The following is an 11,607-nucleotide window of genomic DNA, read 5'->3' on the forward strand; positions in this document are numbered from 1 at the left end:
CCAGGGGGGTTTGAGGGGGTCCTTGCCTTCCCTAGGAGGGAATGAGAGGCTGCACTCTTTCTTCCAAAGTCCTGGGGTGCCCCTGGCTTGGGCAAGTCCCTCCTTCTGCAGGGCTGTAGTGGGACTTCCAAGCGGGGTGCCACACGGTGGGGGCTCGGTGCAGCCACCCAGGGTGACCACGGGCCGGGATCCCCTCTCCCCCGCAGCGCCCACCGGCCCCACATGTGCAGCCTCACGCCAGGCCGCCTGCGGTGCCGCCTGCATCCCCGTTCCCTGGCTCTGCGACGGCGAGCAGCAGTGTCCCGACGGCACGGACGAGCAGTGCGGTGAGTGGGGGGAAGCTGGCACCCGTGCTTTCTTGTGGAGTGGCCTGGGGGAGTCTGTGCTGCGTGGGCATCGAGGGATTCGGATGCTTTGGGGGGGGGGGGGGGAGACAGAGGCACCTCACCACATGCGTGAAAAACTGCATGGCACCTGCGTGCCCCAGAGCTCTTGGGGGATGTCTGTGGCATGGGGACATATCCTGGACCTTAAGCTGAGTGAAGCAGCCCCCCCCATCTGTCAGAGAGCCTTACTGAGGGCTGCCAGGGGCCAGACCCTTGGCAGAGCCCCTTGGGCATTGCTGAACCTGTGCCAAGGCAGAAGGGACCCTTGTGCCAGAGGGGTAGGTCCCAGTGACCACACGCTGTCCCTGCAGATGTTGCCTGTGGCGGGGACCCCCATGTTTGGCAGTGTGATGATGGCAGGTGCGTTTCCAGCAGCTGGCGTTGCGATGGTGCTGCTGACTGCCCAGATGGCTCCGATGAGCAGGACTGTGGTGCGTAGCCTCTGCGGGGGGTGGTGGAGCTGAACGAGAGTGAGGGGGGCACAGGGCAGGGTGCAAGAGCTGCTCTGTTCCCTCAGTGTGCGGGGAAAAGAAAGTGCAGTGTCCTGGCACCCACCACTGCATCCCGCACTGGGAGCTGTGCGATCGGCACCAGGACTGTGAGGACGGCTGGGATGAGGAGGGGTGTCCCCAGCAGCCCTGTCTGCCCGGGCAGTGGCAGTGCAGGAACAGGGTGTGCATCATGGCCGAGTGGAAGTGCAACGGGGTTGATGACTGCGGCGATTCCTCGGATGAAGATGTCTGTGGTAAGCAGGCACCCTGGGTGCTCCTCAATGGGGTGAGACCTGTCTGGGCCACGTGTGAAGTAGGGGGATCCTTCACCTTCCTGGGCCTCGGCTTCCCTGGGCATATTGGCAAACATCCCAGGAACCTACTGATACTTTGTGGGGTCTCCCCATGACTCTGAGGCCCACTGCTTCCTCTGTGCCCCCCCTGGTTTTGGTCTACCCCCCTGACATGAGCTGTGTGTGCCACAGCCCCGTGCCCACGTGGCATGGAGCGGTGCGATGAAGGAAAATGCATCCTGGAGTCCCTGATGTGCAATGACGAGGATGACTGCCTAGACGGCACTGACGAGCCCAGCACGTGTGGTGAGTTGTGTGCGGCTGCTGGCAACTACCTGCATGGTTGGGTAAAGCCACAGAGTGGTCCCATGTCACATCACCCCTCCATCACGTCACCCCTCCACTGTGCTCCCCGCAGGTCGGAGCTGCTTTGTGCGCAACGGGGGCTGCGCGGAGACGTGCACCGACACACACTGGGGCGTGCAGTGCTCCTGCGGGGCCGGATGGGTGCTACAGGCGAACGGGCAGGGCTGTGCTGGTAAGGAGAGGTCGGGATGGGGGACACACAAGGCCTTGGCCACCAAGGTTGAGGTCTCCCCGGAGGCAACCCTTTGCGGGAACGCCTGCCTCAGCCCCGCTCCTGCCTGTGTGTCACGCCTGCCCCCACAAAGGCTGTGTCTGGGTCATGTCCCAGAAGCAGCTGGTGCATTTTGGGGTTGGTACTTAGGCTGTGGTATCCAGGGAGCCTGTTCTGTGGTCCCTGGTGAGTGGTGGCACCCTGCAAGGGGCTCCTGACATTGTCTATCCCCACAGATGTGGACGAGTGCTCCCTGGAGTACAGCCCCTGCAGCCAGCTCTGCAGCAACACCCCGGGTGCCTTCAGCTGCAGCTGCTTCCAGGGCTACACCCTGCGGCATGGCACCACCTGCGAAGTGGCAGGTAGGGTTTGCTGGGGACCTCGGGCTGTCTGAGAGGCTGGGCAGTGCCCCCTGCTCACTGAGTGACATCCCCCTTTCCCCGGCAGACAACGCAACACAGATCCTGGTGGCTGTGGGGGAGGACCTGGCCCTTCTGGATGTGCGGACCCAAGCCTACCGGCCCTTGCTCTCCACCGAGACCGAACCCCGTGCCCTGGTGTACGATCTGTTCCGGGAGACCTACTACTGGCTGACGGAGGAGGGCGAGCTCCGTGTTCGCCTCCCGGGGAAGGGCACACGGCCCCTCTATGCAGGTGGGGAGGAGCAAGAATGCTGGGTGCCATAGCAGGGCTGAGATGGGTGCTGGGAGCTGCCACCCCAGCCCTGCCTTTTCCACAGAGGAAAGGACAACCTGCGTTTTTTCTCCTGTTGGTGTGCCTTAAACTGCTCTGTCCTTGCAGATGCCGGGGAGGTGAACAGCATCTCTGTGGACTGGTTCACAGGGCAGCTGTACTGGGCCAGCAGCCTCCCTACAGCTATCTGTGCGGGGCTGAGTGATGGCCGGGGCTATGTGACAGTGCTGGGGAAGGACGTGGTGCCAGAGCAGGTGACAGTGCATCCAGCTGCAAGGTGAGGAGCGAGACAGGGTTGTTCCTGGGTTCCTGGGTGAGCGATGCTGGTGCTGACCATGTCACGGCGGCTGTGACAGCACTGGTGTTACGCTGTGAAGTGGGTGCTTAGTGCCTCTGTCCCCAGGTCCCTGTACTGGGTCAACCGCGGGCAGAGGGGCCGGACAGTCATTGCCGCAGCCGGCATGGATGGCTCCAACCGGCGGGAGCTCACAGTGGTGTCCATGGAGGAGCCTGTGGGGCTGAGCCTGGACCATGTGGCTGGCAGGCTGTACTGGATCAGCGAGTACAAAGAGGTAGGGGTGTGGGGCAGCAGGGCTCTGCCCCACCAGGCGCTGGGAGGCAATGAGGCAGGAGCAGGGAGGGCGGCTCTGGTTCCCCTGTGGCTATGGCCAAGGCAGGGAGTGTTCCCCAGGTCTGGCACACATCCCAGGGCTGGGAGGGGGAAGGCACTTCTGTGAGCCCTGTGGCTGCAGGACAGTGCATGGTCCCCATGCCTTGCCTCGTCCCTAGTCCATTGAGACGCTGCGGGTGGATGGCAGCGGGCGCCACTCCTTTCCCGCTGTCCGGCGGAGCCACACGGAGCCTCTGGGCCTGGCCGTGTTCGAGAGTCGCTTCTTCTGGACTGATGGCACAGAGCTGGTGTCGGCCACCCGGGCCTCTCCCCAGGAGCACGCAGTGCTGCTCCGTGCCCCCGTCACGGCGTTCACTGTGCTGCACGTCCTGCACCAGCCTCCCCGTGAGTATCCTGCAGCACCCCCACCACTTCATGGGTGCCAGGGGAGGCTGCACTTAGGTCGATTGGGGGAGTCATGGCTGCCTGAGCACTTAATGTCCCCTTGCTCCCAGGGGACACTGCTGCGTGTGCTCCAGGCCTGTGCAGTCACCTTTGCCTCCTGTCTCCTGTGCACCCTCGGGGCTACAAGTGTGCGTGTCCAGAGGGGCTCTTTCTCCTGCCCTCAGGGAAGTGTGCAGGTGAGCAGGGTCTGCGAGGTGGGCATGGCTGTCGGGCAGGATGCATCCCTGTGGGAGTCGGAGCAAGAGGGCTGTAAATGGGCTTTGGTGGGATGAGGTTCCCAGCACACACCAGTGCTGTTCTATTTCTGCCTTGGTTCATGCTGGTGACCCTATTTGTTGTCACCAGGGCCATGCTCATGCACTGCCTTTGTACCCCGCAGAGCTGTCCATCGCGTATGCGTCGGGGAAAGCCATCTCCCTGGTGCGGGTGGGCCCTGGAGCACACAGCAAACTGGTGCAGGAGTGGCAGGGGGCCCCCTTCCACCTGCAAGACGTGGACTGGCACCGGTCGATGCTCTATGGGACAGATGACCGTGGGACACTGCTGCGTGTCGTGGGGCACCCTGGCAAGAGAGAGACCATTGTGACTGGGCTGCCAAGTAAGACCCTGTGGGGTGATGGAGGGCGTACTACCCATCCTGATGCTCCCTCAGGATCTCCTCAGCACAAAGCACAGTAGTCCCATGGTGCCCATACTGGGACTGTGCTGAGGTTTTAGGGGTGGGGGGACCCAGGTGGAGCAGCAGGGTCATGGGACAGCCCCATAACTGTTTGCCTGCCTGCTCTTGCCAAGTCTGCTCTGCCCGTGTGGACATCCGCGTGGGGGACCTGTACTGGCTCGCATGTAACCGGAGGGACATCGGGGTGATCCAGGTGTCTGACATGTCCCCGCGCATCCTGCACCGTGCCCGCAGCAGCATCCAGCACCTCTTTTTGGACTGGCAGCGGGGTGCTCTGTACTGGGCAGCCCCTGCAGCAGCTGAGCCTGGCAGAGGGTGTCCCACGGGATGCCTGGAATGAGACGTGGCCTGGAGACCTGCCTGCGGCCATGGATAGCAGAGCCTTCAGCTTGCTCTGGAGCTCAGCCCCAGGTAAGCCCTGGTGGTATCTGGAGCCATGGTCCCTGCATGGGCAGTGTGAGGCTCATAGGGCAGACTCTGTCCCATGGCTGAGCCCCTGGCCTCCACCATAAGGTTTCTGCCATAGCTGTGGGTTGTGGGGGGACAGGGTGGGTCACAAGGAATGCTTGTGGGCCCCAGGATGCTACCATCCCTCTGCCTCACAGGCCTGCGAGCACTGAGTCTGACCAAGCGGCAAGCGGTCACCCTGGCACCCAGCTGGTCCCACAGCCTTCTGGCTGCCTTTGAGCCTTACCTGGTGACAGCAAATGGGACAGCTCTGCTGTTGTGGGACCGGAGGACGCTGGCCCCTATGCTGGCCGTGCCGGCAGCTGATGTACAGGGAGTGGTGGCCTTCGTGGCCTCAGAGCTGCAGGCTGGTAAGTAGCCATGGTTCTGTGCCTGATGCTGTATCTGATGGGGCCGGGTGGTCTGTGCTGCTCTGACCTGGGGCAGGGTGCCTGGCTGCTGGTGGCTATGTGGGGTGCTCTGCTCATGGAGGTGCCCAGAGCGTGGGGAGGGCACAGCCCCAAATCCAGGCTCATGTTGCTGTGCCTTTGCCAGTGCCACCAAGCAAGGGGACTGCCCCACCGCTCTCTCCACGTGTGATCACCACTACAAGGACAACCACAAGCACCACTACTGCTCAGCCCACCACCTTCACCACAAGACCTACACCAAGCAAGACCACCACTACACTCACCACTACTCCTGCACCAACCAGCAAGGCTACCACAACACCAACCACCGCCAGCCAATCCACATCAACCAAGACCACCTCTGTGCCAACCACTGCCCGGACCACACCAGCCAAGACCACCACTGTGCAACCAGCCACAACCAGTTCCTCCACCACCCGCTCCACCACCAGAACCACTCGGTCTTTGCCAACCAAGACCACTGCCCCACGGCCAACTACCACCACCCAACGCTCATCCAGCCCTGCACGTGCTCCGACTCCAGTCCGCCATCTGTCCTGTCCTCGCACACATGTGCTCTGCCGTGATGGCACTGAGTGCGTGGCCCAGGAGTACGTGTGTGATGGGGAGAAGGACTGTGCAGATGGCTCTGATGAGGATGGGTGTGCCCAGCTCTGTGATACCCCAGGTAGGAGCCATTCCCATGGGTCATCCTGCGCTAGGGCTTCTGGCTGCATCTTGGGGCGTGCTCCAGGCTTGTCGCTGTAGTGTAGGGCCACTCTAGGTCACTGGGGGGCTAGCAGAGGGTCTGGGCACCCTGGCTGCCTACTGCAGGCTGAGCAAGGCTCCTTATCTCTCCAGGGGCCTTCCACTGTGCAAACGGAGCTACGTGTGTCAAGGCTGAGGAGCACTGCGATGGGGTGCCGCAGTGCCCCGATGCTTCAGATGAGGCGGGCTGCTGGAGTCCCACGCAGGAATGTGCCCTGCGCTGTGATGCTGCCAGCCGCTGTGTCCCCGAGAGCTGGCTGTGCGATGGTCACGCTGACTGCCTGGACCACACTGATGAGCAGGGCTGCGGTGAGGCCCTGGGGCTGGGTGGGACGGGTGCTTCTAGGGGTCCCCTGGTTGCCCTGTGGGTCCAGGAGTAGGCACTGCCCAGGGCAACCTGCCCAGTGGCTAGAAGGGTCATACCCTGCTCAGTGCCATCCCTGCCCTGGTGGGATGGGGACAGGGACAGGGTCAATACCCCCGCTCAGCCCTTACTCTACCTGCAGTGCCGAAGGAGTGTGGCCCAGCCGAATTCTCCTGCCGGAGTGGGCAGTGTGTGGCCCTGGCCCTGCGCTGTGACGGTGACCGTGACTGCCGGGATGGCTCAGATGAGGAGGGCTGTGCCGTGCCCCGGCCACTGCTGTGCCGCACGGGCGAGGTGGCGTGTCCCCACAGTGGGGAGTGCGTGCCCGAGGCCTGGCGCTGTGACGGCACCACTGACTGCAGGGATGGCACAGACGAGCAGGTGGGTGGGGTGGTGGGAACACAGCCTTGTTCCCACTTGCTCCCAGCAGGGCTGGTGGTACTCCTCACCCTCTGCTATTGCAGGGCTGTCCCTCGGAGTGGGGACCGGCAGTGGGGCTGCTCCCATGGCCACCAGTGCATCCCTGATGTCTGGCGCTGCGATGGGGAGAGTGACTGCAGGGATGGCAGTGATGAGGCTGGCTGTAAGCAGCACCCTACTTTTATCCCTTCTGTCTCATCCAGGGGTGGTTGGTGGTGGGTGAGCAGGTGTCTGTGCCAAGGGGAGAAGTCCTGTGTGCTGGTTGCTTCTCCACAGCATCTGTGGTGGCTCCAGACCTGGAGTCTGTGGTTGCTGTTGTGGTAGGGCTGGTGGCCTTGGGGTTAGGATGGCCTGAAGCCAGGCTGGAGGTGCAGCTCTGGATGTCGCTGCAGTGAGCCCTGGGCGCTCTGTGGAAGCAGCTGAATCTGCCCCCTAAGCCAAAGGAGCTGGTGGATGAGGCTCAGGGCAGCCTTCCCCACATGTCCCTGCAGGCCAACCTGCTCCCTGCCAGAGCCACGAGTACTCATGTGGGCTGGGGGTCTGCCTGAATGCATCCCGGGTGTGCGACGGCCAGCAGGACTGCATGGACAGCTTGGACGAGGGGGGAAACTGCTCTGTGCCCTGCCAGTGGCCCTGTGCTCATCTCTGCTACCCCTCGCCCCAGGGCCCTGTGAGTGCCGGGAGCTGTGGCCTAGGGGTTTATCCTGCCATGCCGCCTGGGTCCATCTGCAGGAGGGAGCCTTGTGTGTCCCCAAGGATGGACTCTGATGGCCCTTTTCCCCGTAGCGGTGCTGGTGTGACCTGGGCTATCAGCTGGCCAATGACAGTCTGTCCTGCATGGACATAAATGAGTGCATGGAGTGGGGCTTGGAAGCCTGCAGCCAGACGTGCATCAATACCCCAGGATCCTACAGCTGTGGCTGTCTCCTTGGCTACTTGCTGGAGCCTGATGGCCATGTCTGCAAACTCAGTGGTAAGCCCTGGGCTGGCCAAGCAGCGTTGAGGGTCCCTGGCTGGGGAACGTGCTGTGTGGTAGGACTGAGTTCCATCAGGCTCCAAAGCCTGCGTGTGCTGGGGTGATGGGGCCACCAGCGCTGAGCAGGGTCTGTGTGGCTCTGTTACCCCAGGACCAGAGCCCGTGTTGCTGGTGGCCATGCAGTCAGAGGTGTTGTCCTACGGCCTGCGGAGTGGGCACGAGGAGGTGCTGCTGGCCACTGACAAGGATCGTGTTGTCTTCTCGTTTGACTATGACCTGGTGGAGAGAAAAATCTTCTGGATGGACCTGGCCACAGAGAGCATCCGCTGGCATGACCTCAACTCGGGCAAGAAAGGCACACTAGTGAAAGGTGGGCTGTGACAGCGTGGGCTTAGCAAGGCTGGCCTCTCCATGGCTGTGTAATCTCCTGGTTGCAGTGGGGTGCCAGGCTGTGTTCCCTTGCATGGAAAGGTGCTGGTGGGAGCAAGGTTGGGAGGACCTGGAGCTCCTGGGGTGGAGGTGACCTGGGCTAGGAGCCTTTGACCAGAGGGTCATGTAGCTGTCACCCCACGGGTGATGACTTTTGGGTGTGTTGCAGGGGTGAGATCAGACTGTATAGCAGTGGACTGGATCGGGAGGAACCTGTACTGGACAGATGGGGCAGCAGGGCGGGTGCTGGCCACTCGGCTGGGGGCTACGTGGCGAGGGATACCGGAGTACACCGTGGTGATGGAAGGAGACCTGGATCGGCCCCACTCCCTGGTGCTCCAGCCTCTGGCAGGGTAAGACTGGGCCAGGAGGATGTGGGAACCTCCTTGCCATCCCCGCCCTGCCCCATTTTCCCCCACGGAGACAGGCAACAGGCGGGGGAATACTTGGGATGAACTTCATCTGGGTGCTGTTGAGGCTGTGTGACAGGGGAAGAAGGAGCCCAGGCACCTGCCCCTGCCCTGGATGGAGGTTTCAGTGTGTCCCTGATGGGATGGAAAGCCTCATGCTGCTCTACTGGGACGACGCTGTGGCACATCCATGGGCCAGCACCTCTCTACCCACCAGGTTGCTGTACTGGTCGGAGGTGGGGAGCCACCCACGGCTGATGGAGGCCACCATGGATGGGAGTCGGCGGCATGTTCTGCTGGCCCAGGGGCTGGGCTGGCCCACAGCATTGGCCCTCGACCTCTCCACCTGGAGGATCTTCTGGCTGGATGAGAAGCTGGGGAGCATCGGTTCTGCACGTCTGGATGGCACCAGTGTGAAGGTGTGTGGTGTGGCTCTGGTGATGGGGCCATGATGGCGTCCGGGGTGGGTACTCATAACCTCTCTGCCAGGTCCTGCAGCTGGACTGGATCCAGAGCCCCTTCGCGGCGGCTGTGTGTGAGGGGCAGCTCTACTGGTCAGAGAAGAAGACATGGTCTGTGCAGCAGGTGGACAAGGCTAGCGGCAAGAACAGGACTGTGCTGCTCAAGCGACATGGGCAGCCTCATGGCCTCCAGGTACCTCCCTGGGGGAGCTCTGAACTCTGCCACAGCCCTACCATCCTCTGAGTGAGGAGCCGTTGGGAACTGCACACCCATCCCAGTGGTCCTTGGGCAGCAAACCCTGTAGTCAAGGGCCTCTGGTCCTATTGGAGCTTCTCTGCCTCACCGCTGTGCCCACGGCTGGGCTGTGTCTGGGCTTTAAGATCATGGCATGGTGCTGAGCCTGCCCTTAGAGTCACAGAACCATTAAGGTTGGAAAAGACCTCTCAGATCATCAAGTCCAATCTCCTCACAGGTGATGCACCCAGCCCTGCGCCCCACAGCCTCCAACCCATGTGTGGCTCGTGGCTGCTCCCACCTCTGCCTGCTGAGCACCAGGCATGCTGGGCAGTGCCGCTGCCCTGCTGGGCTGACACTGGCTGAAGATGAGACCACCTGCCTGCCCCTCCGTGACTCGGCCTTTGCTCTCCTGGTGTCACCAGCAGCTGTGGTGCAGGTACTGTCCTCTGGAGCCAAACTGGGGGCTGCTGTCCTTGCCACTCTCAGTAGAGTGTTGTCCCTATCCTCAGTGCTGCCTCCTTCCTACAGGTCTACCTGAAGGACCTGCCCATCACAGCTGGATCCCAAGGCCTTCCCCAACACCGGGCCCTGCCCTTGGCCAAGGTGGGACGCCTGACAGCCATCGACTATGCAGTGAAAGACAAGAGCCTGTACTTTGCGGAGGTGGGGGGCGACTCCATCGGGCTGCTGCGCCTGAAGGACTGGGGCCGGCTGTCCTGGAAGCAGGCGGTGGCTGTGGAGGGCACGGTGACATCCCTGGCCATGGACTGGCTGAGTGGGAATTTGTACTGGATTGGGGGGCAGCCACCCAGCATCCATGTGGCAGCTCGTGGGGGGCGGTGGGCCCTGGTGCTGCTAAGCAAGGGGCTGGAGGGCGCTGCCTCGCTGGCGCTGTGCCCTCGTGCCTCCACCATGTGCTTCGTCACGGCGGACAGCAGCCACAGGGCCAGTGCCGCGGTGGAGTGCACGGCCATGGATGGTACCAGCCGCAGGGCGGTCTGGAGGAGAGCCCGGGATCATCCTTCTGGCCTTGCCTTTGGAGGTGCTGGCACCCGGCTGTACTGGGCAAACCGTGGTGAGTGTGGGCTGAGCTGGGGCACTGCTGGGGAGAGCAGTGGTGGAGGTGGTCTGGTCTGCAGGGCACAACCCAGCATGGCCCCAGGGGCAGCCTGGAGCCCTCTGGCCCCACATCTGATGTTTCCACATCTCTGCCCTGCAGAGAGAGGCACCATCAGCAGCGTTGAGCTGGACGGATCCAGCTTTCGGGTGGTGCGGGAAGGGCTGCACGGCCTCTCACTCTTTGCCATCGGAGAAGGCTTTCTGCTCTGGAGCACGACCTCAACCAACGGTGAATGCTTTTGCTGTGGTTTGTCCAGCTCCTCCTACTGCACCAGGACATGGAGGTCCCTGTCAGCCCCTTTCCCTCCCTGGGGTCAAGGGCAGGTTGGGGTACCCCACTTCCCACCCTGGGCATCCTTACAGGAGGAGATGGAACCGTGCTGACCCCCATGTATCTCCAGGCACCAGCAAGATCTGGCACAGTCGGCTGGAGCGGGCTGAGAGCTGGTGGTTCCCAATGGAGCAGGAGTTGGTAGCCATGAGGATTTACAGCCCATTCTCGCAGGAAGGTGGGTCTGGGGCTGCCCCAGCCCAGGGCATCAGTGGGGTTGAGCACACTCCCAGATTGACCCTGCTAACCCGTGCTGTTTTTGTCAGGCACCCATGGCTGCAAGAAGAACAACGGGGGCTGTGCCCAGCTCTGCTTGCCCAACCCTGCAGGACGGCTCTGCCGCTGCGCCCCCGGCTACCACCTGGTGCGTGGGGTGGCTTGCACACCCGCACTGTCCTGCCCAGCCCCGCTCCAGGCCTGCCCTGACCACCAGAGCTGCATCTCCAGAGAACAGGTGTGCGATGGGCGTCCCGACTGCATTGATGGCTCCGATGAGTCCAACTGTGAGTACCTGCCGTCTCCACCAGTTTTGGAAGGGAGAGTCTCACCTGGGTTTCTGCTGATCTATGCCTATTCCTCTAGGCCCCTCCGCGGAGGTGGGGACACAGGTCACCACAGTGGCACCGTCAGGGATGTCCCATGTGGAACCAGCCTTACCCGCACCTGCACCTAAGCCTCAACAACCTATCCCCAGCTTGCCTGCAGCCCCTGGCCCCCGGAAGCATGGAGAGCATTTTCTGGTACCCCCCAGCACCGAGGGGGTGCTGGGGGCCAGTGAGACGTGTAACCTGCGTGGGGAGTGCACCATTGAGGCCGGGCGAGTGACATGCCACTGTGCCTTGGGCTACCGCGGTGACTACTGCGAGGAGGCCGAGGTGCAGCCTGTTGCAGGACCTATTGCCCTGGGGGTAGCTGTGCTCCTGCTGCTTGCTGCCGCTGCTGTGGGGGCCTTGGCCTACATGCGAAGGCGGGACAGGCGGAGAAGGTGAGCTCTGGGGATGGAGAGGGACAGGGTCTCCCTGTTCAGGGATGGTGTGGTG

At 62.6% G+C, this 11,607-nt stretch overlaps 1 protein-coding gene across 1 annotated transcript in view; it reads left to right on the forward strand.

Moving 5' to 3' along the window:
* Positions 1–206: 206 nt before the first annotated feature.
* Positions 207–11,607, forward strand: part of LOC104538008 (prolow-density lipoprotein receptor-related protein 1-like) — a gene marked incomplete at its 5' end in the record, with an annotated part of 11,699 nt that continues 298 nt past the window's right edge. The window contains 28 exons of the mRNA XM_010181046.1: positions 207–326; positions 698–817; positions 904–1,131; positions 1,363–1,476; positions 1,589–1,708; positions 1,984–2,109; positions 2,195–2,401; positions 2,549–2,717; positions 2,844–3,012; positions 3,230–3,455; positions 3,895–4,113; positions 4,308–4,463; positions 4,800–5,012; positions 5,596–5,739; positions 5,913–6,128; positions 6,326–6,564; positions 7,115–7,273; positions 7,390–7,576; positions 7,731–7,949; positions 8,178–8,361; positions 8,636–8,837; positions 8,908–9,072; positions 9,353–9,553; positions 9,646–10,192; positions 10,337–10,465; positions 10,638–10,745; positions 10,834–11,070; positions 11,150–11,552. Coding sequence (XP_010179348.1) covers positions 207–326; positions 698–817; positions 904–1,131; positions 1,363–1,476; positions 1,589–1,708; positions 1,984–2,109; positions 2,195–2,401; positions 2,549–2,717; positions 2,844–3,012; positions 3,230–3,455; positions 3,895–4,113; positions 4,308–4,463; positions 4,800–5,012; positions 5,596–5,739; positions 5,913–6,128; positions 6,326–6,564; positions 7,115–7,273; positions 7,390–7,576; positions 7,731–7,949; positions 8,178–8,361; positions 8,636–8,837; positions 8,908–9,072; positions 9,353–9,553; positions 9,646–10,192; positions 10,337–10,465; positions 10,638–10,745; positions 10,834–11,070; positions 11,150–11,552 — 5,527 coding nt within the window. The remainder of the gene's footprint in view (positions 327–697; positions 818–903; positions 1,132–1,362; positions 1,477–1,588; positions 1,709–1,983; positions 2,110–2,194; positions 2,402–2,548; positions 2,718–2,843; positions 3,013–3,229; positions 3,456–3,894; positions 4,114–4,307; positions 4,464–4,799; positions 5,013–5,595; positions 5,740–5,912; positions 6,129–6,325; positions 6,565–7,114; positions 7,274–7,389; positions 7,577–7,730; positions 7,950–8,177; positions 8,362–8,635; positions 8,838–8,907; positions 9,073–9,352; positions 9,554–9,645; positions 10,193–10,336; positions 10,466–10,637; positions 10,746–10,833; positions 11,071–11,149; positions 11,553–11,607) is intronic.

The sequence above is a fragment of the Mesitornis unicolor genome, unplaced genomic scaffold (assembly GCF_000695765.1).
Source record: "Mesitornis unicolor isolate BGI_N332 unplaced genomic scaffold, ASM69576v1 scaffold29233, whole genome shotgun sequence".
NCBI lineage: Eukaryota > Metazoa > Chordata > Aves > Mesitornithiformes > Mesitornithidae > Mesitornis > Mesitornis unicolor.